Consider the following 27,258-nt stretch of genomic DNA (forward strand, 5'->3'; position numbering starts at 1 on the left):
ACATAGCGATATTGGATATAGTATTAAAATGACGGACGTGAAAAGGAATATATCTGAGGTATCTTCGGGGTCGTCTAATTTAAGTCATGACGACAAAAAGTTACACACGAAGCCGGGCCGTAAGCCCATAGAGATAGAGCCTAAGTCGAAGAGAACAGCCCAGAACCGTGCTGCACAGAGGGCCTATAGGGAGAGAAAGGAGCGTAAGATGAAGGATTTGGAGGATAAGGTAAAGTTGTTGGAGGACGAGACAATCAAGGCCAACACCGAGCTGGACTTCTTGAAGGCACAAGTTGACATGTTGAAGAACGAGTTGGCAAGATACAGAGGTCATACCGACTTTCTGGACTTGAAGTTACCTACAAGAGTGGGGCATTTGTCAAATCCTAATACAGGGGGCACATATAGGCCGACAATGGGTGATAAGCACCGTTCTTCATCTGATTCGACTAGTAATAAGTCATCTGTTGGAGACGTCAAATTCCAATCGCCTAATGAATCGCTGAACAACACATCCCCTGATTCGGTGGGTCAGTTTTCTGCTAGCTTCCCATGGTCCAAGGACAGTTTGGCTGATTCCAATACCAGTAATGACGGATATAGCGATGGATATCAGACAGGTCAGAAACAATACGTTCCTGACTTGATCAGTGGATCGTCTTCGTCTACATCTCCTCTCAATGATAACATTTTGGTTTCTCCAGATTCACTGAACTCCGCACCTAACACAGTCAACTCAAACCAGTTTGATACCCAGAATGATCAAAATTTCGGTTTTACACATCAGAGCTTTGAAGAGCAAGTTGATCCCTTTTGCGTTAAGCTAAATGAAGCTTGTGGCACCAAAGAATGCCCTATACCCAAGGACAAAGAAAACCAATATCAATATAATTCGCCATTCAGCAATTTAAAGAATCCAGATACGACTTCAACTAACGACAACACAGGCTTTGACCCTTTTTTCAATGGAGACTCTAAGTTTAATTTCGAATTATCTGGAAACAATGAAGATCCTTTATCGTTTTTGAATGATAATAACTTTGATGTTTCATTGGCATTCGCTGACACCTATCAAGAACCTAAAAGAGACAACGAAGTAGATCCAATATCGTTATTGACAACAGAGGAAAGTGTTTACGATCCATTGAGTGATAAAGGGTTCAATTTCAATGATTTTGTTAGAACCAGCGTTTCTGAAGGACACGAAGACAATTCTGTCAAGAAGAACGAATCTAATAATATCCCACCACCAACAGAGGAAGAAGAAGTTGTCCCAGCGCCGGAGCAAACTGTTAAATGTTCTGAAATATGGGACCGCATCACCTCACACCCCAAATACACAGAGCTTGACATTGACAGCTTGTGTAGCGAGTTGAAGAGCAAGGCTAAATGTTCTGAGACTGGTGTGGTAATTAACTCTTCTGACGTTAACCATTTGTTGGAGCAATCTGCCTTATTAAGACGTAAGTGAAAAAAAAGAGCCTATTTAAATGATTTCTTATAATGATGAATGAAAACAATTATTTTAAGTAAGTGTAATATCTTACTTACTACCTGTTACATAATGCGATAATTAGAATTTCTCTCCGATAATATATGATACTATGAGATATTTTATGTAGATGAAGAGTATTTATTGTCATGTACCGAAATTTATACGAAATGCCATTTTTTTTGTCATTATCACTCAAGATCTTCTTGAGGTATACTTTAGATCTATCCAAACACTTTTAATTACATTGGCTTTGTAGATATATACTTCTGTGGTATGCTAACAGCTAGCTTTGCTAGAAAGCTACACCGCAACCGTCACGATCCCGAATTGGATTTGCCGTCTCATCACGAATACTTCTTAATGAAAATTTATTCCGAAGAGATATTGAGCTTATCATCTCGTTCACGTAGGAGACTACTTGAACAACATTACTTAGAGGTAGAGCACTCGGTTCCCTATCAGTTACACCAGTAGATACTACTTCACCATATATATGTCCTGAAATATCACGTGATCATATTTTAAACCAATCAAACTAAATTTGTTCACTCAATATAATCAGAAAACTATAAAACTACAAGAAACATTATTGTATTAGGATTAAAGCACAACCAATATGTCGACTTCTATTGTTCGTACTCTTAAAAATATATACTCCTCGGGACTTAAGAGGGCTGCTTGGCAAGTCCACAATCTCAATGATACCAAGAGAGGTTGGTTAGTCGGTGAAGATGACTTTGGTAACAAATATTACGAAACCGATGTCCCAGAAGAAATTCATTTGAGGTCTAGATGGGTTGAGTACTCTGATTGGAATATGAGTGTTGATATGTCAAAGGTTGAACCAGGATGGCATTACTGGTTGGGTTATGGTACCAACACACCACCAAACAAGTTACCAGCTGATCAAAAGACCGTCAGAGCTTACCCATTACCAGATTTACATAAAAAGAACTTCACCGGTTCACCTGGTGCTTTTGTTACTTACAACACCGCTAAACCAAAGCATACTGCCTGGACTCCAGAAGTTAAAGAACGTGTCGAAGCGTAATTTCATCCATTTGCATATTTATTGTTATGTCGAGCTCAAACTTTTATACGACAGAAGATGTTGTTAGGATCAAGAGCTTGAGCAGTATCGGTATAATGAAGACGTCTCGTTGCGATCTAATGTAACTTTGTTGTTCCTTGTTGGTTTACGGTGGCTTATGTATTTCATTATTTCTTATATCTACGTTATATATTTTTACATTATTAAATTTACACTGAAATATACATTAATATTGTTTCTAATTACCATCATGGTTATACATGCTGAGCAGGATTGTGACTTATTAGTCTGAATCATTTGTCTTGGATAAAATGGCCAAGATAGACTTGAGCAGTGTGCGGCTCGACACTTCTCAATATAAAAGTTTTCATACATCAAATTATAAGGAAATATTCTAACTCTAAAGTACATATTTTTAGGAAAAGAAATGAGTGGTTCAGACAAGTTACCGGGATTGGCATCTGATGCCGTTCTTAAGCAATCTATTCCAGTTCCTGATAGTTTTGTTGAAATCAAGGGTGTTGATTACTCCAAAGATTCTGCCTATAACATGAAGGCAGTTGATTTAATAGACTCTATGAAAAATATGGGATTCCAAGCTTCATCTGTGAGTCAAGCGTGCGAAATTATTAACAGTATGAGAAGCTGGAGAGGTGAACACATCGATTCTTTACCTGAACATGAAAGAACAGGAGAATTTGATGATAAAGGATATCAAAAGTCGACCATTTTTATGGGTTATACTTCTAACTTGATATCATCGGGATTAAGAGATACATTAAGATTCTTAGTGCAACACAAAATGGTTAGCGCTATCGTATCCAGTGCGGGTGGTATTGAAGAGGATTTGATCAAAGTCTTGGCTCCTACTTATATGGGTGAGTTTAGTTTACCAGGAAAAGGTTTGAGAGATCAAGGTATGAACAGAATTGGTAACTTATTGGTTCCAAATGACAATTATTGTAAATTTGAAGAGTGGATTGTACCAATTTTAGACAAATGTTTGGAAGAACAAGAAGAAGGTATGAAACAAATGGGTTCTGATGGATTGAATGCTGATTCACCAGCATGTTGGACTCCTTCAAAATTAATCGACAGGTTAGGGAAAGAAATAAACGATGAGTCTTCCGTCTTGTACTGGGCTCATAAGAACAAGATTCCTGTATTCTGTCCTGCCTTAACCGATGGCTCGATTGGGGACATGCTTTTTTTCCACACTTTCAAGTCTTCTCCACAGCAACTTAGATTAGATATTGTTGCTGATATCAGAAAATTAAATTCGATGTCGATGGCCGCTTCCAATGCGGGTATGATCCTCTTAGGTGGTGGGTTGATCAAGCACCATATATGTAACGCATGTTTAATGAGAAATGGGGCTGACTACGCTGTTTACATAAATACTGGTCAAGAGTTTGATGGTTCTGATGCTGGTGCCAGACCAGACGAGGCTATTTCTTGGGGTAAGATAAAAGCTGAAGCAAAACAAGTTAAAGTTTACGCCGATGCAAGTATAGTTTTCCCATTAATTGTTGCTGCAACATTTGCATCTGTGAAGCCAAACTAATAATCTGTATATAATATTTAGAATTCTTTTATGTATCTAATAGACTTCGCTATGCTAATGTATTTATAAGTAAAAGCAGTACTATGCTATGGCTTGAGCCACAGTGTTGCGCGGGCTTGCACGTCTGTAGATAACCAAATTGGTTATCGAAAAATTAAGGGTTATCTTGCTAAAGAACCATTGAACTAATATCAAATAAAATACAATTTACGACGACAAAGAATGAGCGACTTAGAAATTCTTGCCATAGCAATGGAAGCTGCTTTAAAGAAAGTTAACTTAAAAGAAATTAAAGAAGTTTTGAACGATCGTCAAGAGAAGCCAGCGTTATCGAAAGTATCTCACGAGGTTGAATTGTCATCAAAATACAACGATGACTACTATGAAAAGTATGCAAACGAATATATAGAATTTACTTATGCCAATCCAACTATTTTCCACGTTGTTGACTATTTTGCTGAAAAATTGAACGACGAGGGTTTTAAGTATCTTCCTGAGAAAGACTCGTGGAAGTCGTTGGAACCAGGTAAATACTACACAATTAGACACGGTACATCATTAGCAGCCTTTATCGTTGGTAAGAATTGGTCTGCTGAAAAAGGGGTTGGTATTATTGGCTCTCACATTGACTCCTTGACTGTGCCTTTGAAACCCAACTCTACCAAAGAAAAAATAGATGGCTATGAATTGCTAGGCGTGGCTGCATATGCGGGAACTTTGAACGATCTTTGGTTAGATAGAGACTTAGGGATTGGTGGAAGTCTCTTGGTGAGAGATCCAGCTACCAAAAGAGTCAATCAGCAATTAGTCGATTCTACCCCACATCCAATTGCTCGCATCCCAACGCTAGCACCCCATTTTGGCGCTGCATCCGAAAGGCCTTATAACAAGGAAACACAAACTGTCCCAGTGATTGGATATTCGGGACCCAATGACGATGAAACAGAAGCATCGGATGAGGAAAAATCGTCTCCATTATACGGCAGACATCCATTGAAATTATTGAGATACATTGCGTCCCTTGCCGGGGTTAGAGTATCTGAAATTCTTCAATGGGATCTTCAACTATACGATATCCAAAAGGGAGTAAGAGGTGGTTTGAATAAGGAGTTTATTTTCAGTCCTAGAATTGATGACAGAATTTGTTCATTTGCAGCAATTCATTCTTTACTCGAAAGCAATCACGACTCGCTCGTGGAATCGGATTCTTTCTCGCTCGTTGCTTTATACAACCACGAAGAAATCGGCTCAGGATCTGCTACGGGTGCCAAAGGTGGAATCACTGATCTGGTAATTTCCAGGGTCTTGTCATCGAAATACTACAACCCAGATGATGATTTACATTCTCAAGAGCAATTAAAATTAGCTTACGCTAATTCCATCATCCTCTCTGCGGATGTCAACCATTTGTTGAACCCTAATTTTACTAGTGAATACCTCGAGCACCATAAACCTGTCCCAAATAAAGGAATTACCATCGCTGTCGATCCTAACGGCCATTTTGCTACCGATGCACCTGGTTTGGCATTAGCCGAAGAATTAGCCAGAATAAACGACGACTCTCTTCAATACTTCCAGGTACGTAATGGATCCAGGTCTGGCTCTTCAATTGGACCCTTGATTTCCCTGCAAACCGGTGCCAGAACTATAGATTTGGGTATTTCTCAGCTCTCGATGCATTCGATCAGAGCTACTGTGGGGTTCAAAGACATTGGCTTAGGTATTAAGTTTTTCAACGGATTTTTCTCCAACTGGAGAAAAACCTATGATAGCTATGCAACCTTATGAACAGTATATACATTTACTACAGTATCTAGTCTTTAAAATGAATACAATATATGTCTTAGCCAGCTAAATAGCCTTAGTATGTATATTCTTACTTAACGCGGTAATGACTAGAACGTGACTCGCAAAGCTACGGGATATTTTGTCACGTAAAATTATATGTTGTTACAAAGCGTATTAGATTAAACATTTAAGAGATCAATCGATAATTCCAAGGATATCTATAGTATTGAACACGTATTAATACTTAGGAAGATGGGTATGTTTGTTATAAAATAGAAAATCAGGAGAAAAAAAAGCGCTAAAGGCGGTATATTGAGACAGATGATACTAACAGACGGAATTTATATAGCACCTCAAAAAAAAATGACATTGCAAGAGTTCTTCAGTGACCAGTGTAAGTAACTATTATAGTAAATGGGTCAATTGAAATTGTATGAGCAAGTATACTAACAGGAAATATTAGCTTTTGGAGGCTCTTGGGCAGATGATGAAATCGATATGGCATCTATATCAGTTCCCATCGAAAAGCACAAACAGTCACTATATTCAAAAGATCCGTTTGGAAATTCACATCAATCGGGAGGATTTGGAGGCCATTCATATAGCAGACTGTCTGGACTTCATGATAATGGACCCCCGTACATAGTGAAGTTGTTGAATCTCCCGATCACATCTAATGAATCATTTATTGAAGACTTGTTTAAGAGCAGATTCACGTCGTTTGTGAAGTTTAAAATAGTGGTAGACCCGTCGTCCAACATTTTAGAAACACATGTTATTAAGAAGGTAGCGTTTGTTGAACTAGAATCGTTTCAGGAGATGAACAAAGTATTGAAATGGCAAGATCTATATTACAAGGCGACTAGAAGAGTGGTGGTCGAATTGGCAGATTTCCATGATTTTCAACACTGCATTGCCTTCAATCAAGAACACGAACGGGAAATTCAGGAAATCCAGGATGACTTTATTAAGCAAAAGCAAAGTCAACATTTTGGCCATGGTGGATTTGACCAACCCCGCAATATTAATATCAATTCTCCTCCAAGGAAACATCAGCCATTGAATTCTCATGCCACTTCAATATTGCAACCTAGTTTATCTGAAAGAAAGCCATCAATGCCCCAAGAAGGCTCCGTAGGGCCTCCAACGGCCGCACCACAAAAAAATAAACCTAACCCCTTTGGTGCAGCAAAACCAGTAGACGTATTAGCAAAACTGCACGAAATTGACAAAAAGCTTATCACTATCAACCACACGACTATTAAGACTTTGGGCCCAATGGCTGATGATATTGATTTGGGTCATCATGATTCTACAGGAAAGCAAGCATCTTCAGAACCGACACATGTTCCACATGAGAGAAGAATGTCACAGAAAGATTCAAGGCGAACTTCAGTTAATATCTTGAAGAGGCCTTCACCTTCTACAAGTCAGAACGTCCCAAGCGCCGAATCGCATCCCGAACTGAAGGAAGCAGAAAAATCTCAATTAACAAAAGCACCAATCCCCGAATCCATATATTCTCCAAAGGACAATAACAAGAGTCTAGCCGAGTTGTTAAGTAAAAATGAAAACCCATCTCCTCCTAAAGGAAGAAGTACCCCCAAGTCAATCAAGAATTCACCAAAGCCAAGTACTAATAAGCCAGTAATATTGAAGAAGAAGCCTCAGACACCAGCAGTAGATTTGACAGTTAAAGAAAGTGAATTCTCTTCAAATGTAGAAAATACTGCCGCAAGTAAGGAGTTAGAAAATGGGGCCAAAGATAAAGAAATAGAAGATAAATTGAAGGAAATCAATTCTTCTTTATCACGAAATAATAAGATGGAAATTATAAATAAGTCTCCTGCTAATGGCTCAGGAAAACCCAAAGAGGCTACCTCAGATCAGAAACGCTCGCGTCAAACATATAATAAGGTAAATGAAAACCAATCAATGTCTGTTCCAGAGGAAAATAAGAAACCGGTAGAAACGCAAGTTTCGTCTCAAGAAGCTGAGAGGGCAAAAGACAGGCCAAATTTCAAAAAGCATTTTGCAGAGTTGAGTAAGAGACAGAATGCCCAGAGAGAGAAGGTGCAAACGCCCCAAAATACGCGTTTCAGTTCTCATTCACAAGCCTCTAATAATAAAAAGAATGGTGCAAACTATAAACGCCATATTCCAAAAGAATTAGGATTATCTATCGACAAGGTCGCCGTCACATCAAATCAAAATACAGCTGATTCGAAAAATACAGCAACAAAGAGTAATGTTAATGGGGATGTTAGTAAAGAAGATCGTGGTATTGGAGCCAGGGGCACCGGAAGAAATAAAAGCAGATTTTCGGGAAGAGACAAGTCGACAGACTTACCAAAGAAAGACGTCAAAAATATCGAAGAGGTTAAATCCAGAAAGCTACAAGCTAATTTCAAAGGCAACAATAAAAATGGTAGAAAGTCCAAGGAAACTAATAATTCCGACCAAATTGAAGCCCTGAATGGTTCTAAAGATATGAACGATGCTAAGGATCCGAAGGAAAGAAAATATGTAAAAATTGTTCAAGATGTGAAGAATGTGAGAGACGTCAAAAACGTAAAAGACGTAAAGGACCTGAAAGAAGCGAAAGTGGCGAAATCTGAAGTTTTGTCAAAAGTGTTGAATAATTCTACAGTCAGTAACGAAAAAGGCAGTAAGACTCCAGAAATGATTGAAAAAGACGTTAAATCTGATCCTAGCAATGGGCTGGCATCGTCTTCCACTGGTGGAAAACAAAGTATTTCAGATTCCGTAGATTCGAAAGCGGATGTTACAAAGTCAGATGTGCTGTCAGAGAATGTTTCTACTACTTCCAATCGCGGTAGAGCTAGAGGAGGTAGAGGTAAAGGTAGAGGCGGTTTTAGGGGTTCTGTTAGAGGTATGAGAGGGGCTAGAGGAAGAGGAAACTTCAATCTTCATTATGTGAGAAGTAAAGATGACAAAGCCGAAAGTTGAATTAAATAATTATTAATATTGCATATAAAAGTATATAGATTATATCTAATATTAATTTAAAATATTACTTTGATAGAATAGTGCACAATTCACGAGAGTCATGTGTTTAATTAATACTCAGTGAAAACTATCCTATATCAAAAAGCCGATATCATAAACTAGAGGAGTCCACTATCCTTCAAACTGTTTTCCAAAATTGTTTCTTTAATGGCCGCAAATACCAATTGAATATTCGAAGTATCTGTAGCTTGCGTCACATGAGGATAAATACTTAAGCCGGATCTATTAACTTGATTAAATCTCCACAATATATACTTAGCAGCCTTATTAATATTATTACCACCAGTATAATCAGGAAAGTGATTTTCTAATGGAGAATAGGGTAACTTTTCTGCAAAAACATCAATTTTATTCAAAAACAATACAATTGAGGTCCTCGCAAACCATCTTGAATTAACCACCGAGTCAAACAAAATTAACGATTCTTCTAATCTATTTTGGCTATTTTCTTCGAGTAAAACTTGATCATATTCGGATAAAGCAACACAAAATATAATAGATGTCACGTTGTCAAAGCAATGAATCCATTTCTTTCTTTCAGACCTTTGACCACCAACATCGAACATATGAATATTCAAACCACCACTCATTTGAAATTTGAAATCAAAAATACCAGAAGTTTTCTTACGAGTTCTTAATATATCATCAACTGATGGGCAATAACCAACTTTGGCAATCCTTTCTAAATCATTTAAGAAGTAATTAGTAGAATCAATTAAATAGAAGTTTCCCTGTTGGTATTTAATAAACTTTTGAACCTCCGGGGTCTTATAAATATGAATAATTTTATCAGCAATATCTGGGTTGAAATTTTCGTCAACATTAATGTTGACCTCATAATCCAAGACTTCGTTTAGCATATCATAATCCAATACATGTTTACGATTTCCTTCTTTTGAAGTCCCGTTATATGGCTGCACGCGTTCCTCTTGGTTGTCTGATCCAATAGTATTATTTCCTATCATTTCTACTTCACCAGTTTCATTCGCCTTATGAATCAAGTCAGGCTCCAAATCAATTATTGCATTAATAACGCTCTTGATACATTCCAATACATTCTTGTAAACAAAAGGCTTGTACTCATATAATTCCTCTGTGGTATATCCGTTTTGATGTAAAATCTTCATTTGTTTAACAATTGTTGACTTACCACTTTCTCCTGATCCTAATAACAACACTTTAACTTCCTTTTCAGAACCAGCCGAAGAAGAAGTGGCATTTGAATTTTCAATCGCAGACTTTTCTGGATACGTTGAATGCATTTCGTTCGAAGAATCCGTAGATGCATTATGATCTTTTGACGCATTTGTATTATTTTTATTAGTTGCTAATGATTGTCTTTGCTCATTGCGCTTGTTACTGGTTTTTGGAACCCCTGATGGGTTGGAATTGTCCAGTTGTTTAGATGTACAAGATCCCATTTTGCTAACAAATCACCTTGCTCAGTATCTGAATTAATCAAGACCGTGGTAATGTAGTTATATATAAGTGAACTTTTGGGATAATATGAGTCTACTTGAGACTATTTTATGCTTTTGACCTCTTAACTAGATTAATTGCTTATTTATAAATCAATTGCAATAGTATATGGTTTTTGGAAAATTAGTTGTTTGTTGGTCATTAATGTAGTGGTTGGTTTTGTACTGCATATAATATGTTGTACAATTTTACATTTGCTAAGAGCATAATAACCAATGGTGAATAATGGAATTGTCATATCTAAATGTAGCTGGAATATAAGAAGGAACATACCTCTTTACGATGATAACAGTCATACTAGGATTATAATATATAACATGGTACGAAAATAAGAGAAAGTAAGACAGATGCTGTAAGCAAAATTAGTGATATCTGTTGGCTGAAAAAAGATGCATCAGACATATATACTACACTCGCCTCTTTGAAATTGGTGGTTGCATTCACCCTGACAATATTTGATCTTTTGTCATTTCTCGAATCTTGAGATTGCTCTTTGTTCTTTGGTAAAACCATTATAGCCTCAATAGAAGTTGTGTGGGTTCCAGTTGGATTTTGAACTAGAATTGTGGTTGAAAATTGAGTCATTTGATGATTTGTCGGGGATGCTGTTATCTTCAAAGACCTCATGAGCTTGCAATTGATTGTCATGGCATTTGGCTTCTTTTTTTCGTAGTATTCTTTAAAGTCCAAGGTATCTATTGCAGCATTTGATCTTTTATGTAATTCATGAGATAGATCGTAAGTATCCAATTCGTGTGGCTCATATTCTTCAAGGGAATTATATTGAGTAGGAGTATCCGTTTTAAATGTACCTGCTCCATATACCGAAGCATTAATACCCAATTTGTGATCATAACTGAAGTCATTATTACCGATATATCTTGATAAAATTTCCAGACTGTAACCAACCTTAGGAATTTTTTTGCAGTTTGATTGCATTTGGTGCTCAAAGTACCAATAATTGCTACTCTTTGCCCCCAACGATTTACATTGATGGTTGACATCTTTCAAGAAGGAACAGCGACAATCTTCGACTGACGAAAATCCTTGGCATGAATGGTACCTCATGTTGTCCATTTCTATTTTGTTCATACAATCATTGAAGTCATCTCGTAAAGCATTACTATATAGCTCTGATAAAGGGTGCTTTTTGCTTGTCTGAGTTGCAGTTGTTCTCTTAGCAAAAAAAAGGCTCAATGATAAAACGTAGAACAAAACTTTTGTGTGTGCAAATTGCATTCTCATGTGGAAACTATGTTAAGTAGAGGTCTTATTGGCAGCCTTCTTTAGCAATTGTTTCCTAGTGTAAAAAGTTGAAAATGCTTTTGGGCGCAAATTTGCTTCTGTGCGTACATTAATGTTCCGCAGTACATGCGAAACAAATACGAATAATTCGAATAATTTTTCATAATATGTATTGATTCTACATCTAAGTTCTCCTATGCTATTCAAAATTAATCCTTTGGTCCATCTGGTGGTACTACTGAATCTGGTGCCGAATCAACTGAAAGGTCATTATTGAGTTGAGTTATATTTTGCGATGACGCATTCTTCGCATCTTGCAACCTTTTACGCTCCTTTCTTCTCCTCTTTTTAGTTTCAAATTCATGCCATTCACCTTTGACATCTTTCAAGAAATGCAATGGTTCTGGTTTTGGATCTTCAGTAAAATAAGGATGCTCTAAAGCTTCCCTAGCAGTTAACCTCTTCTTAGGATTCAATGTCAATAATTTGATAGCTAAGTCAAAACTTTGTTCTGACATAATAGACTCATACTCAGTTTTGAAAGTGCTTGCTTTGTTTATCTTTGGCTTTAACATCTCAAACCAAGGTAAGTTTTCCATGTCAGGCCAGTCTTCTATAGTTGGGGTACCCATTACATTAAATATCTTATACAATTGGCCAATCTCATCAAATCCTTGAAATGCCGCTATTTTAGAATATAACTCAATCAAAAGACAACCCACGCCCCAAATATCCACTTCTCTTCCATAATCTGTAGAGCCTAAAAGTAATTCAGGTGGTCTATACCAAATCGTAATAACTCTGTTAGTGTAATCAGGGATTTCTCCGTCATTAAGAACATTCATCGTTCTTGCTAAACCAAAATCCGCTATTTTTAATCTGCCTATATTATCTAATAAGATGTTTGATCCTTTGATATCCCGATGGATAACTCGTTTCTTGTGTAAATAATGCAAGCCCTCCATTAATTGTTTGAAAATGAATTTCCTATGGCTTTCTGTTAACTTTAAATCTGGATGTGTCAATAATCCTGTTAAATCGTGATCCATGTAATCAAATATCATGTAAATTTGATTATGTTCCACCATCATTTCTAATAATCCAATAACATTTTCATGGTCAAATGATTGTAAGAGCTTTATCTCCCTCATAGCTGTGATAGGAAAGCCTTCTCGTTCAGATTCTAATCTTAATTTCTTCAAAGCAACATATTCATTGCTGATAGAATTAGTAGCTTTATACACTTTTCCATACGTCCCTTCACCCACCTGTTGAACTCTTTTATAAATTTCAGATGGTCTTGTTATACGTATCAGATATATTTGCGATCTAGTCAACTTAAGAACTGGTGCAGCCTCTTCTTCCCTTTTTATGTATGATCTTGGTTTACCTCTAGAGTCATTCATGCCTCCAGATCTTGGACCCTTCGGTAAGTTTTTTAAGTTCACCTTTGGTGTATAACTATTATCATACCTTGGATTCCTATATGTGCTTGATTTGTCCCTATAACTTGATGGACCGGATGTTGGGCCATTAAAGTCTGCTCTGTCCTGACGTTTTCTATAATCATCTCCTCCTCTGTAGCCCTTCGACTCTGATGGATGAGGTCTCTTCGAGCCAGGGCGGAAGTGAAAGTCTCTGTCGTTACCTCTGTAACCAGATGGTCCCGAAGGCCTGAATTTTGATGGCTGATAAGAGTCGCTCCTTTCATTCACTGACGAACTAGGCCTGTAATTATCACGTTCTTGATATCTTTTAGGTCCTGATGGTGGCGTATACGTATCCCTCTGTCCATAAGAAGATTTATAATTCTTATTATTACTGCTAGCGTTGTTGTTGTTACTACTAGACGGGTTAGGGTTTCTTCGATCCTCGTATCCTCGAGTGGATCTTGGGCCACTTGGTGGTCTATACCTATCTGACATTTTCTTCGCTAAATGAGTTCAAGTGTATCTATGAATAGTCAAGTTCAAACACCTTTTAGTATCATAAAAAAGGCGACAGAATTAAAAAAATCCCCAATGTTGTTACCCGGATAACTTCTCCAGTGCATGTAACAACATTATCTCCTTTTCTATCCCATCACCACATACTAGGATCCGTATCACGATAATGCCCATTCATATTCTTGCCAGAATGAATCAAATGTAAATATTCCCCCGTAGTTTCTCTGAAAATAGGTTGTGATTAACTCAAGTGTTTACGGAAATATGTAAGAAATAGAGTAAAAAAAATAAAAAGAAATCCTCCCATACGAGCAATATAAACAAGTGTTAAATGATGTGTCGTAGCTTAACACATGTTCACATTCCAAGTTTAGAATAAGTAAAGGAAAAGTCAGTAAAAGAAAAAATGTAATTGTTGGACCTCTGCCGCCGCCGCCTGGGAACTATAAGATACCGGTTTCTCAACTATTGTTATGGCGGTTTCACGTATCTGGATGCATTATATAGCATTTCCATAGTCTCTGGATGGATGGTTTCATCTAGTCACTAGTTCCTCGTTTTAAGAACCTTACCGTTATATATAACAAACTACATACACCTCAACAACTGAATCCATCGTTATTTTAGCATTTTTCCAACACCTTGTAAACTTTATCAACTTAAATATATCAAAATATCATGATAGCGACTGTAAATATCTCCATTTGAACCGTACTTTTCTGGATATCAATCTTATGATGACACGATATTTAATCCTTCAATAAGCAACTTAGCATTTACCTTTCGAACAAAAAAATTCGACTATTGCGACAATGTCGGGTAACCTGTTTGGTTGCCAGCCAAAACCATTGATAGTGTGAGCTATGTAGTATAAACACAAATCATATTTGATATAACATTGTTATTAAACTTATAATGGTATGTACATCGCTTACATAAAGTTGAGGGAAAAGACAAGGCACAACATGACCTTAATAGATTATTAGTATGCGTAGAACTAACGGCAATAGATTGGAAGAGTTGTTCATATCAGTGCTGATTTGGTATTGTTTTCTGCTTTCTTAGCTGGGGTTAAAAGAAATACTGGTTTAACGTAAGTATCATTATTTTAGCACACTACTATAATGGATTTGTAGATTAACACTAATATAGGCCAAACCTTGACTCTGCTACTAATAGTGAAGATGTTAAATATTACGCGGGCAAATATTTAGATTTGGGTGAAAGAATATTTGATTACTCGTCAACATACTTTGGATCGTCAGACTACTTCAAGCGTAGGTAGTTAATTCTTTGGGTTTTAAATTATAATATTATTGGTGGTTAATACTTGGGCATTATTGAAATCTTTGTTATTTACTCTACGCATGTATAGTATCGTAATACACAGAAATTATTTATTCATTACGTATATTCGGTCTGTATTAAAATTTAGTCAAGAAAAGGATAAAAACAAGATAAAATAAAGGTATTATATGATTAGGCGACAACTAATACCCATGTTAATAAACGTAGGGGTAAAGTAACAATCAAGAAAAAAGCATCGTTATAAATAGGTGCGACGAGGTAGATCATTCGACAGTAACCGATTTAGCCAAGTTACGAGGGAAATCGACATCAATACCTCTGTTAACAGCTAACCAATAACTCATTAATTGTAATGGGATGACGTTTAATAAACCTTGCAAACAATCAACAGTCAATGGAACGTGCAATGTAGCCAATGCCTTGCTTCCACCAATGACATCATCACCTTCGTTGCAAATGACAATTGGTCTACCGTCTCTGGCGGTGACTTGTTCAATAGCAGAAAGAACCTTTGGGAACAAAGAATCTCTAGTAGCAAAAGCAATGATTGGTAATTTACTATCAACTAAAGCCAAGACACCGTGTTTTAATTCACCAGCTAACACACCTTCAGAGTGCATGTAAGAAATTTCCTTAATCTTTAAGGCACCTTCTAAGGCAGTAGCATGCTGGTAGCCTCTACCTAATAATAACATAGATTTCTGGTCGTTCAAGTTACTGTCACATAACTGCTTAATCTTATCTTCCAACTGTAAAACAGTCTTAATTTGTTCAGGGATTTTACGCAATCCTTCGATGATTTCCTTATGACGATTAGCCTTAGAAATGTAATCGTTTGATAAGGATAAAGCAAACATCACCAAGGCAATGTATTGAGAAGTGTATGCTTTGGTAGATGCAACACCGATTTCTGGACCGGCATTAATATGAACACCACAATGTGTTTGTCTTGACATACTTGAACCAACAGAGTTAACAATACCAACAGTCAATGCACCTCTTTCTAAACAGTATTGTAAAGCTAAGATAGAATCAGCAGTTTCACCAGATTGAGAGACAAAAACACATGTGTCATCTCTAAAAACAGGAGACTTTCTATCTAAGAAGTCTGATGCTAATTCAACTGCGACGGGAATTTCGGTCAATTCCTCAAAAATGGATCTAGTAGCTAAACATGAATGGTAAGAAGTACCACATGCAATCATAATGATTCTTCTACATCTTCTAATAGTAGGTAACCATGATTTCAAACCACCCAATAAAACATTCGAATTCTCGAAATCAATTCTTCCTCTCATGGTGTTAGTAGTCGATTCAGGTTGTTCGAAAATTTCCTTCTGCATGAAATGCTTGTAAGGACCTTTCATGATTTCATTTAATTCCATTTCCAAGGTTTGAATTTGTCTGATGGTTGAATCACCCGCTAATTTCTTAGCTCTGTGGATATGTAATTCACCGTCGTAGATGTGTGCAATATCATCATCTTCTAAGAACAAAACCTTCTTAGTGTGTTGAATAACAGAAGCAGGGTCAGAAGATAAGAAAAATTCAACTGGCATTGGCAAGTTGTCATCAGCTAAGAAAGCTCTGGATTGAGAAGTTCTCAAGTTAGATTCACCATGCGCAACTGGCAAAAGACCTAAATCTTGAGCAGTAGTGTTGTTAGAAATTGGAGCTTGATCTGGGTTTGATTCAGGGAATTCAACATCAACGAAATCAACCTTCAATTTCTTGTCGGTCTTAACACCAACTAATAATGGAGAACCCTTTCTAGTACCACAAACTTCACCGGGGTAGTGTGTTGACTTAACTAATAAACCATACGAACCTTCTAATTCGTATAAGACTTGCTTGGTTAATTCGTTCAAATCCAAAGCGTAACCGGCTTTCATGTTAGAATCATAGACGTGTTTGAACAACTTAGCGATACATTCTGAATCAGTTTCGGATTCAAATTTCATACCTTTCGATAATAATAAAGTTTTGATAGCTCTATAGTTGGTAATAATACCGTTGTGAACGATGACGAACTCAGACTTAGGATCGGATCTATGAGGATGACAGTTAGTGGTCATTGGTTGACCATGGGTAGCCCATCTGGTGTGAGCAATACCAACGTGGTTTTCAAACACGGTACTACGGTCAACCTTTTGCTTGACGATTTCTTCCTTTAAGGCCAAAACCTTACCGGTTTGTTTGACAATGATGACATCGTCTTGCTTGTTGCCATCAATTGCTATACCACTTGAATCGTACCCTCTGTATTCTAATCTTTGAAGCCCTTCAATAAGATGATCCACAATTTCTCCTCTGGACTTGTCTACCAAAAAATTGACATAACCAAAAATACCACTAAAAGCTTGTTAGTATACATTTTTCACTAATACGGGAATCAAAAGAACAGATCACTACGTACCACATATTTATTTAATTTCTGTAATATAATATTCTGTAATATATGTATTTTCTAACCAATATATATTCACAACTGGTCTATTTCTTATTTATATATCGAGAAAGTTTTCTTCTTTAATATGGCCAAATGTTCCAATTCCACCTACTTCAATTCATCAATGATGGCGTTTTGTGGACTTTTATATAGAATTATTTTGGTTAATTTTTTTTGGTAAACAAAGAAAACCCTGTCTCTTCGGGATAGAATGAACATACCAGTTTTCTTCCCTGTCCCAGACCACAATGTCCGGTTTCTGGTAAGCGATGAAAGCCACAATCATCGTAGACAACCCTCCACTATAATAAGGCTACATCAGATACGAATTTGACATTTAATGGATATAAGCAGCTCCTGTGAAAAGGCTTATTGAATTCTATGATAGGTATGTTCGTCTTAAGAGAGGCTCGATCCATCCTTCGCCCGCCCCTTTAGAAGAGGTTTTCTAGGGGTATACTGAACCTTCGCCCCTACTATCAGGATTACTCGTTATTACACTTCCTATTTAGTACTAATATAAACAAACTGATGGCCATCTTTTCTATTTAAAGAATCGGTACTCGAAAGCCATTATGTCACCACCCGAGAGCCTCGCTGTAACAATATAGAATGAACCTTTGTACGAAGGTCAGCTAAAAATGAAATACGCAAGCCGACATAAAATGAAATTAACAGCATAGCATTATTTATCCGTAATTAGTATATGGCCAGATGAAAAAAAGTACGCAGTAATTTAGCCCGATTAGATTTTAGGTCAATTTTGCAGGTACGGAGTCTAGACCGGACTTTTTTTCTGGTGTAAATAGAGCAAACCGCGAAGAATGCTTACGTGGGGATCGTATCTCGGTACGTGCTGGAATGTGCCTATATAGAGGCTTTTGTAATAGTATATATGAGAATGGTGCATATTCAGACATTAGGTATCAAAGAAGAGCTCTGATGATCTGATAACGCCTAGCAGATTATTGTGAAGATTATTAGTATAGAATTTAGCAAATGATAGGCACATTGATTCAGAGACGATGTTTTAGTGCATGGAAAATAGGAAGAATACCTAAGATAAATCAGAGTCCAATGTGGAACGATTCTTTTTGCAAACGGTATTTCTCCAATGGAAAAGATAAGAAGGTCAATATGAGCACCAAGAAACAGAAACCTTCGATTAAGTCTTTAAGACGGTCGAGTCCCAATCTGCAGCGGGAAACAGCGCAGTATATCTTGTCGTTATTGAATAAAAATAACGAGCCAAAAAGTGTTGAAGTGCTAGAAAAATATCTATCGCCGGTAACATCAATAACAGTTGGAGAGACAATTGATTTTGAAGTGATTTTGAACGAGCTTAATAGGCTTGACTCCGATGGAAATAGGCGAAACGAGTACTCGGTGCTAATGCCAGACGAAGTTATAAATGTCAAATACAATGGAAAAGATTTAATGATATTATCGAACGGTACGATAGTTGGATGGGGGTTGAGCGAATCTGTGATAATGAAGCAAATCTTGCCTACTATGCTTCCAGCTATATGTGACAAATGTGAGCCTGAGAGTGAAGAAATCGACTGGGTGGAACTCGATTATCTTCCTGATAACTCGCCTAATAATGGCAATTCGTATATGCAAGGAGACATCATGGTAATACAAGGCACTAATAAAGACAAAATTTTGTTGGATAAAGCTGCGTTTGCTATAGGATTGTCTCGGTCTACACGGTTATCTGTGTTGGAAAATGCATTAGAAGATCACATTCAGTTAACTAGAGTCAACTCAGAATATTTGTCCGAGGGAAAACAGATAAAAACTACAGAATCGGATGTTTTAAAATTGACGGGGAGGTTATTTTTATTGAGAGGTAAATTAAACTTATATTCAGAGTTGATTGAAACGCCAGATTTATATTGGACAGAACCTACATTAGAGAGAATTTACGAGTTGATTTCACGTAATCTAGATATCTCTCCCAGAATTTCCATTTTAAACAGGAAGTTAGATTATGCTACAGAAGAGCAGAGTGCTCTATTAGCTGTTTTAAATGAGAAGAAGAGTACCCGGTTGGAGTGGATAATCATTATTCTTATTATGGTCGAAGTTGGATTTGAAACCTTCCACTTTTACGAAAGATACTTGGATAAACTTAATGACAACGATAATGATAAATCTAATTAATGATGCATGTAAATATTTACTTTTATAATTTTTTTTTTTTGTGTGAATCTTGTTGCCTACTTGTAAATATGCTTTCACCTTTTTTATTAGTTGATTAATAGGTAACAATAAATCCATTGGCATCCAATTTCAGTAATTTTTAAGAATAATTACCGTATAAGCAATATAATCGCAAAAGAAGGTGCATAATCGAATAATCTTGCATTTCTTGAAACAACTCGTATTGATTCTTACTTCTTTGATGGATTTCTTTTAAATTAAATGCAAATATTATTCTAACTAAGTACTTCATTCATGCCTTAGAAAGCTTTTGAATGGAGCGTTTGGAAATGTGTTGATAGTGAATTGTCTTTGGCAATTAGGTTGGTGAGTGATTTTTTGTTTGTGAAAAATTGCATATTTTGCGAAAATATAAAAATTTGTGTTGCAACCTTTCATAACCTAATTAAGTAATTTCATATAACTTAAAGCCATATTACATGGCACTAGATTAAAACAGAACACATATTCATAGTTAATGTTTGGAGAGGCTTGTTTCATAGATCTGGAACTACTTTAAAAATAGTGTAGGAATATGTATATATAAGTGATGGATCATCCTGACAATTGTATCAAATCATAACTATTTGCACCAACTACATTCTCTCGTTCAAATATAAATATGAAAACAAGTTTTAATACATTATTTATAGCTTTGGTTTTACTTGAAACAGCTACTGCTATAACTCTCACTAATATCTGGCAGTCTTTGGAAATAACTAATCCCTCAATATTGAATAGACCCCAAGATATAAGAAAAGCTACTGTTGGTTGGAAAATTTCTACTGCTGCTGTTTTACCTAATGATATTTTTTTCTTCCTGATGCCTTATGTATTCAAAACGAAGTTCGATAGTGACGAAATATTGTTAAAAGCCAGCGGAACCGTCTACGCTCGCTGTAAGGTAAACGATGGGTCATTTAATAGCGATACTTCATACTTCAAGTGTACTATGACAAGTTCTGTGGATGATAAAAAGGGGCTTACTGCAACCGGAGAAATAGAAATTGATTTTGTTTTTAATGCTGGTGGTTCCTCTTCTGACTCAGACATTTTGTCTGCCAAAAGATTTGTATCAGGTAATAATCAAATCAGCTTTAACAACATGGAATCGGATGTCAATTTCCAAGCAGGTCCTTTTTTTAGAGACAAAAAGACTGATGAGTTATTATACTATTCAAGATCAACTCCACAAGACTTAGAACAAGTGTTTATATTGAGTGGAACCTGTAATGAAGGCATAACTTCAGGTTCTATCGTTTTTACAACTAATAACTCTGTTGATTGTTCTCAATTTAAGCTAAAGATCACTAATGATTTGAACGATTTCTACTTACCAAAGAGCTATAAATCTGTCGGTGTGGGATCCATAAGATGCTCCAGTGACAACACAAAGCTTACTGCTACATTTAATAATGTTCCTCTGGGTTACAGAGTATTCCTTGAAGGATTTGAAAAGTATCCAGATAATTCCGATTTTGTTAAGCATTTATATGCTGAGAATATTCAATGTGGAGATGGATCTTCTAAGATTGATGGGATCACAAAAATAATAAGGGTAGTAGATGGTGTGTCTTCTTCAGGTGGAAATATCGAGGAATCTAGTTCGATTGAGTCATCTTCAAGCTTAGAAATGACAAGTACTCATGAAATAAGTAGTTCTTGTACTCAAAGTATGACTACATCTACAACAGATACAGAGACTACATTAAATACAAATACAGTGACTAAAACAGTTTGTACAGAATGTGCTCATGAAACTAGTAAGCCAAGCACCGAGTCATCAACAATTGAATCAACTACCACCGAGTCATCAACAATTGAATCAACAACCACCGAATCAACTACCACTGAGTCATCAACAATTGAATCAACTACCATCGAATCAACTACCATCGAATCAACTACCATCGAATCAACTACCATCGAATCAACTACCATCGAATCATCAACAATTGAATCTTTTAGCATCGAATCATCAACTACAGATATCACGCCCTCGAGTTCAAAGGCAACTAGCGAAACGTCTTGTGAAAGCTGCGTACGTTCATCTATTTTGTCCACTTCAGTCGCTCCCTCCACTAGTGAAACAACAGCATGGCACCCAGAACTGTTACATGAAACAGAGACTATTTCTTGCATAGAATGTACCTCGTCACCATCAATACAAACTCAAACAGAGACGACCAGCTCTGTTAACAGCACCACAGAAACAATTACCTGCCACAACTGTTCAAGCTCTTCGATTTTGTCAACGTCCATTCCACCAGCCATTGGAACAACAGAGACAAGTATTTCCAGCAAGTATATCTCTTGTGTTGAATGTGAGTCTTCCCAGAAATCAGAGTCTGTTCCGTCAATCTCTGACAGTACCACTACATATGCTGAACCACTGGGAAATAATGGGTGTGCTCTGTGTGACACTCCGCCAATTACCGAGGCCGAAACAATATCGGACACTATTACTTGCGAAGAAAATTGTACGACAACATTCCCTACTTATGTTCCAGGTGTATCATCATCAGAATTGCCTCAAAGTGGACATCCAAACATCTTACCCACTTCGTCTATAGTCGAGTCCTCCCACGCTCAACCCCAGTCCGGAGTTGCTGATACATCCACTACTTCGCTTTCCATAGCCAGCACCGCATCTATAACCCCTTCACATTCCGAGGAATACCCATCCTCATCTCTATATATTTCTCCATACGTATTTTCGTCTTACGAAGCGTTATCCCACTCAAAAAGATGTTCTTGGATGATGCTATTATTCTCCCTTCTCGCGTTATTAGTCTAGTTAGTTATTTATGTCACGTATTTCATAAGCCAATCTACTTGTGAGCAATTTCGCAGCCATATTTTTTCTTGTCCTCGGAAAATATAGGAACGATCGAGTCACGACGTGTTCTCCTTTTGTAACGAATTGTTCCGCCATCAGGCGCACCAACCAATAAAATTCGAGTACGCACTTATCAGTGCGGCTTGTTCAAGCGAACTTATGTCAATCGCTGAATATATAGCAAGATAATACTCGAATGCCAGAGAATGTAGTAAAGCCAGTATATGGCCATGGTTTCCAGCCCTCTTTATTATATATCAATCCAGTTAAATTGATCAAAAAACCAAAACTGGGGAAAAAATCTGGGCTTAAAGCAAACTTGATGTGATTTGTTAAATTCACTGATAACGAATATCGAAGGCGCTTCGATCATAACCATGCGACTTTTGGTCGTTAACTATGAGTTTTGTGTAACCTTCCTATCTTAACGGTGCAATAATGACATACGCAAAATTTTCTTTTTTTCAATAGGGCAGGGCAATAAAATGAATAAATATATACCAATTTCGAAGATATTTTCAACAGGTAATTCTTTAGTTATAGCACTATTAATTTTTGATATTCCAAAAAGTTACTTGTATACTTTTATATTTTAGACGATTGATTTTTAATTCATTAGTGGACCTAGTAATACAAGCTGCGAAAATATTAACCTATGACAATTTCATCTGTAACAGAAGGAATATTAAATCGAAGAAAGTTATTCACAGCAAATGAAAACTATAATGAAAGTGACATATTATTATTCTCGATCGCTTCGTCGTTAATCTGGATAATGATACCAGGTTTAGGATTTTTATATTCAGGGTTAGCCAGACGGAAAAGTGCTTTGTCGATGATATGGATAGTGTTGATGAGTTCGTTCATTGGATGCTTCCAATGGTACTTTTGGGGATACTCATTAGCATTTTCTGACAAGTCTACAAATAACTTTATAGGGGATTTGCATTTCTTTGGATTCAAAAATCTCTTGGGCAGTGCTGAAGGTACGCCGGACTACCCAGAGATTGCATTTGCGTTATTTCAAATGCAATTTTTGTTGGTTACCTTGGCTATTTTAGCTGGTGGGTGTATTGGTGAAAGAGGAAGATTCTTACCAACAGCTATCTTTTTGTTTTGCTGGGCAACAGTGGTCTACTGCCCAGTAGTTTACTGGATTTGGGGAGGCGGATGGGCCTCACAATGGCGTGGAGGTGCTTTGGATTATGCCGGTGGTGGCCCAGTAGAAATACTATCGGGTGTATCAGCATTCGTTTTCAGTGCATTCTTAGGTAGAAGAAACGAGACCCTAATGATTAATTATCGTCCACATAACATTTCCACCATTTGTATGGGTACCTCATTACTTTATGTTGGTTGGTTATTTTTCAATGGGTTCTCTTGCGGAAATGCATCCATAAAAGTTCCATACTCCATGTTCAATACCCATTTATGCGGTGCATTTGGCGCAATCACCTGGTGTTTGCTTGATTTCAGATTGGAAAATAAGTGGTCCATGGTGGCAGTTTGTTCAGGGTGTATCTCTGGATTAGTGGCCGCCACTCCTTCATCAGGTATGATTCCATTATGGGCCTCAGTCATTCTTGGTATTGTTTCTGGTATCATTTGTAACTTTTCGACCAAAATTAAATACCTTTGCAGAGTCGACGATTCGCTAGATGTTTTAGCTGAGCACGGTATCGCCGGTATTGTGGGCTTAATTTTCAATGCATTATTTGGAAGTTCCACAGTTATCGGCTACGATGGAGTAACTGAACATGCCGGTGGTTGGATTGACCACAATTATAAACAATTGTACATTCAAATCGTCTACATTTTGGCCACCGCAGCGTACGCTGGCGGTGTCACAGCAGTGTTATGCTTCGTCATCAACAAAATACCGGGCTTGCAATTAAGAATAGATTACAACGCTGAAGAAATTGGCATGGATGAAGATCAAATAGGTGAATTTGCCTATGATTATGTTGAAGTCAGAAGAGACTTCTTAGACTGGGGCAATCCAAGCATCAACCCGAACGCAATTTCTTGTCCATCTCAGGAAAATATGGAAAGAATTCCTTCGAACCCTCAAGTTTTCCAGGCTGTTGGTAGTTCGGCAGCTTCGACAGCTCAACAGGATGAATCGAGCATCCAGGAAAAGCTTGAATCCCAAAATCACAACTCCGAAAAACACGAATTCCAAGTTCCTGAATCGCCAAATTATAATACTGCTAATGATGCCAGGAAAGAGGTCATCGAGGAGTAGGTTATTGCATCTTTATTTCAATCCATTCATATACATTTCTGTCATTTTATTTACTTCGTACAATACATAAATATTCAAAATATAAAGGTTTAACAGTTGCAATAGGCTCCTGTATATTATTGTAGAAAAGAAATGGAGATTTATCCCGCTTCCGCTCGAGCGCAAAAAACATTTTCGCTGAAAAAAGGTCAACTGACTCATTGAAAAATCACATATTCGACTCCATTTAATACGTCTTTTTTCGCTTGTAATAGCTTTAGGTTCTTTTTTCGAAGATTAAACTAACAGGTTTTTAAGAAACAATTACCAACAATGATTGCTCGTAATATAAAGGCAACATCTTGCCAAAGAGCGTTTAGAATGGCTACTAGCCAGGTTAGATCTATGAAGAAGACCAGTTTTCTGAAAGCAACTATGAGTGCCACTACAAGACCTACCCCGGCACCTTCATTTGACCAACAGGATCCAGGAAGTGGAGCTTCTGAATTAAAGAAAAACGTCGCAAGAAAGAACCAATATCCGATCATGGATGACTCATTTATTGGATTGACCGGTGGTGAAATCTTCCACGAAATGATGTTAAGACATAAGGTTGATACCGTTTTTGGGTACGCTGGTGGTGCCATTTTGCCTGTTTTCGATGCTATCTACAATTCTGATAAGTTTAACTTCGTTTTACCAAGACACGAACAAGGTGCTGGACACATGGCTGAAGGTTATGCTAGAGCATGCGGAAAGCCAGGTGTTGTCTTAGTTACTTCGGGTCCAGGTGCTACAAATGTTATTACTCCAATGACCGATGCTTTGGCCGATGGTATTCCATTAGTTGTTTTCACCGGTCAGGTTCCAACTACTGCTATTGGTACCGATTCATTCCAAGAAGCCGATGTTATCGGTATTTCCAGATCATGTACTAAATGGAACGTTATGGTCAAGAATATTGCTGAATTACCAAGACGTATAAATGAAGCCTTTGAAATTGCTACTACCGGTAGACCAGGTCCAGTTTTGGTTGATTTACCAAAGGATGTCACTGCAGGTATCTTAAGAGAATCGATCCCAATAAATACTACCTTGCCATCAAACGCCTTAACTCAAATAACCAAGAAAGTTGCCACAGAGTTCACCATGGAAAGTATCAGAAGATCCGCACAACTCTTAAATATTGCCAAGAGACCAATCCTTTACGTCGGAAATGGTATTTTGAATCACGAGCAAGGACCAGCATTATTAAAAGAATTAGCCGATAAGGCATGTATTCCAGTCACAACCACTATACAAGGTTTAGGTGCTTTTGATCAAAGGGATCCAAAGTCTTTAGATATGTTAGGTATGCACGGTAATGCAGCTGCAAATACTGCTATGCAAAACGCTGATTTAATTATTGCCTTAGGTGCAAGATTTGATGATAGAGTTACTGGTAATGTCAGCAAATTTGCTCCTGCTGCTAAATTAGCTGCTTCTGAAAATAGAGGTGGTATTATTCATTTTGAAATTTCTCCAAAGAACATAAATAAGGTTGTTGAAGCCACCGAGGCTGTTGAAGGTGATGTCACTAACAATTTGAGCAAGTTTATTCCATTAGTCGATGCTGTCAAGGAAAGACCAGAATGGATGAGCCAAATTCAAGCATGGAAAGAAAAGTATCCATATGCCTACCAATTAGAAACTCCAGGTTCATTAATCAAACCTCAAACTCTTATCAAGGAGATCTCCAAACAATCCTCTACATACGACAAGGAAGTTTATGTTACAACTGGTGTAGGCCAACATCAAATGTGGGCTGCTCAACATTTCACATGGACTAAGCCAAGAACTATGATCACATCCGGTGGTTTAGGTACTATGGGTTATGGTTTACCAGCTGCTATTGGTGCCCAAGTTGCTAAGCCAGATGCAATGGTTATCGATATCGATGGTGATGCTTCGTTCAATATGACTTTGACTGAATTATCTTCAGCAGTTCAAGCCAATGCTCCAATTAAGGTCTGTGTTTTAAATAACGAAGAACAGGGTATGGTTACTCAATGGCAATCATTATTCTACGAACATAGATACTCACACACACACCAGTCCAACCCAAATTTTATGAAATTAGCTGAAGCCATGGGTGTTAAAGGTATTAAGATCTCTACTCAAGAAGAATTAGTGAGTGGTGTCAAGGAATTCTTAGACTATCCAGGTCCTGTATTATTAGAAGTTATTGTTGAAAAGAAGGTTCCTGTCTTACCAATGGTTCCAGGTGGTAATGCATTAGATGACTTTATTGTTTTCGACGCTGAAGTTGAAAGAAAGGAAAATGAATTAAGAAATCAAAGAACAGGAGGTAAATATTAATTCATGATATAGATATTCGTGCTCAGTTCATCATTGATTTCACTTCAGTTCATTTAAACATATTCACTATTTATAATTATACCTAGGCAATTTGATTGTGGTCATCCACGGCGTCAAATATACGCTAAGTATATAAAGGTTTTTTAAAAATAAGTATTAAAACTAGTTATATTTGTAATTCAATATGCAATATAAAAAACTCGGTATAATTTTCAGTAGTTGTGAATTTTTATGATTTGATTAGATTGAATTGGCTTATTTAAAAGTATGGTAGAAC

The 27,258-nt window shown here is 37.1% G+C and overlaps 13 protein-coding genes across 13 annotated transcripts; 9 read left to right on the forward strand and 4 right to left on the reverse strand.

The window, feature by feature from the left end:
• Positions 1-28: 28 nt before the first annotated feature.
• Positions 29-1,471, forward strand: CAP1 (DNA-binding transcription factor; the record flags this gene model as incomplete). Its single annotated transcript, XM_015611801.1, has 1 exon — positions 29-1,471. The coding sequence occupies one exon, from the start codon at positions 29-31 to the stop codon at positions 1,469-1,471; it is 1,443 nt and encodes a 480-aa protein (XP_015467378.1).
• A 640-nt stretch (positions 1,472-2,111) lies between these two features.
• Positions 2,112-2,546, forward strand: AC631_02973 (uncharacterized protein; the record flags this gene model as incomplete). Its single annotated transcript, XM_015611802.1, has 1 exon — positions 2,112-2,546. The coding sequence occupies one exon, from the start codon at positions 2,112-2,114 to the stop codon at positions 2,544-2,546; it is 435 nt and encodes a 144-aa protein (XP_015467379.1).
• A 427-nt stretch (positions 2,547-2,973) lies between these two features.
• Positions 2,974-4,110, forward strand: AC631_02974 (deoxyhypusine synthase; the record flags this gene model as incomplete). The annotated part of the gene is made up of 1 exon (XM_015611803.1): positions 2,974-4,110. The coding sequence occupies one exon, from the start codon at positions 2,974-2,976 to the stop codon at positions 4,108-4,110; it is 1,137 nt and encodes a 378-aa protein (XP_015467380.1).
• Positions 4,111-4,332: 222 nt separating this feature from the next.
• LAP41 (metalloaminopeptidase) lies at positions 4,333-5,898 on the forward strand (the record flags this gene model as incomplete). Its single annotated transcript, XM_015611804.1, has 1 exon — positions 4,333-5,898. One exon carries the CDS (start codon positions 4,333-4,335, stop codon positions 5,896-5,898), a length of 1,566 nt encoding a protein of 521 aa, XP_015467381.1.
• A 498-nt stretch (positions 5,899-6,396) lies between these two features.
• AC631_02976 (uncharacterized protein) lies at positions 6,397-8,868 on the forward strand (the record flags this gene model as incomplete). The annotated part of the gene is made up of 1 exon (XM_015611805.1): positions 6,397-8,868. The coding sequence occupies one exon, from the start codon at positions 6,397-6,399 to the stop codon at positions 8,866-8,868; it is 2,472 nt and encodes an 823-aa protein (XP_015467382.1).
• A 158-nt stretch (positions 8,869-9,026) lies between these two features.
• GPA2 (guanine nucleotide-binding protein subunit alpha) lies at positions 9,027-10,349 on the reverse strand (the record flags this gene model as incomplete). Its single annotated transcript, XM_015611806.1, has 1 exon — positions 9,027-10,349. The coding sequence occupies one exon, from the start codon at positions 10,347-10,349 to the stop codon at positions 9,027-9,029; it is 1,323 nt and encodes a 440-aa protein (XP_015467383.1).
• A 361-nt stretch (positions 10,350-10,710) lies between these two features.
• Positions 10,711-11,646, reverse strand: AC631_02978 (uncharacterized protein; the record flags this gene model as incomplete). The annotated part of the gene is made up of 1 exon (XM_015611807.1): positions 10,711-11,646. The coding sequence occupies one exon, from the start codon at positions 11,644-11,646 to the stop codon at positions 10,711-10,713; it is 936 nt and encodes a 311-aa protein (XP_015467384.1).
• A 215-nt stretch (positions 11,647-11,861) lies between these two features.
• On the reverse strand, positions 11,862-13,577 carry AC631_02979 (cyclin-dependent serine/threonine protein kinase; the record flags this gene model as incomplete). The annotated part of the gene is made up of 1 exon (XM_015611808.1): positions 11,862-13,577. One exon carries the CDS (start codon positions 13,575-13,577, stop codon positions 11,862-11,864), a length of 1,716 nt encoding a protein of 571 aa, XP_015467385.1.
• A 1,592-nt stretch (positions 13,578-15,169) lies between these two features.
• GFA1 (glutamine--fructose-6-phosphate transaminase (isomerizing)) lies at positions 15,170-16,981 on the reverse strand (the record flags this gene model as incomplete). The annotated part of the gene is made up of 1 exon (XM_015611809.1): positions 15,170-16,981. One exon carries the CDS (start codon positions 16,979-16,981, stop codon positions 15,170-15,172), a length of 1,812 nt encoding a protein of 603 aa, XP_015467386.1.
• Positions 16,982-18,492: 1,511 nt separating this feature from the next.
• Positions 18,493-19,521, forward strand: AC631_02981 (uncharacterized protein; the record flags this gene model as incomplete). Its single annotated transcript, XM_015611810.1, has 1 exon — positions 18,493-19,521. One exon carries the CDS (start codon positions 18,493-18,495, stop codon positions 19,519-19,521), a length of 1,029 nt encoding a protein of 342 aa, XP_015467387.1.
• A 661-nt stretch (positions 19,522-20,182) lies between these two features.
• On the forward strand, positions 20,183-22,357 carry AC631_02982 (uncharacterized protein; the record flags this gene model as incomplete). The annotated part of the gene is made up of 1 exon (XM_015611811.1): positions 20,183-22,357. The coding sequence occupies one exon, from the start codon at positions 20,183-20,185 to the stop codon at positions 22,355-22,357; it is 2,175 nt and encodes a 724-aa protein (XP_015467388.1).
• A 697-nt stretch (positions 22,358-23,054) lies between these two features.
• MEP1 (ammonium permease) lies at positions 23,055-24,644 on the forward strand (the record flags this gene model as incomplete). Its single annotated transcript, XM_015611812.1, has 1 exon — positions 23,055-24,644. The coding sequence occupies one exon, from the start codon at positions 23,055-23,057 to the stop codon at positions 24,642-24,644; it is 1,590 nt and encodes a 529-aa protein (XP_015467389.1).
• A 312-nt stretch (positions 24,645-24,956) lies between these two features.
• ILV2 (acetolactate synthase catalytic subunit) lies at positions 24,957-26,981 on the forward strand (the record flags this gene model as incomplete). The annotated part of the gene is made up of 1 exon (XM_015611813.1): positions 24,957-26,981. One exon carries the CDS (start codon positions 24,957-24,959, stop codon positions 26,979-26,981), a length of 2,025 nt encoding a protein of 674 aa, XP_015467390.1.
• Between the last annotated feature and the right edge of the window lie 277 nt (positions 26,982-27,258).

This window comes from Debaryomyces fabryi, assembly GCF_001447935.2.
Source record: "Debaryomyces fabryi strain CBS 789 chromosome Unknown contig00058, whole genome shotgun sequence".
Lineage (NCBI taxonomy): Eukaryota > Fungi > Ascomycota > Pichiomycetes > Serinales > Debaryomycetaceae > Debaryomyces > Debaryomyces fabryi.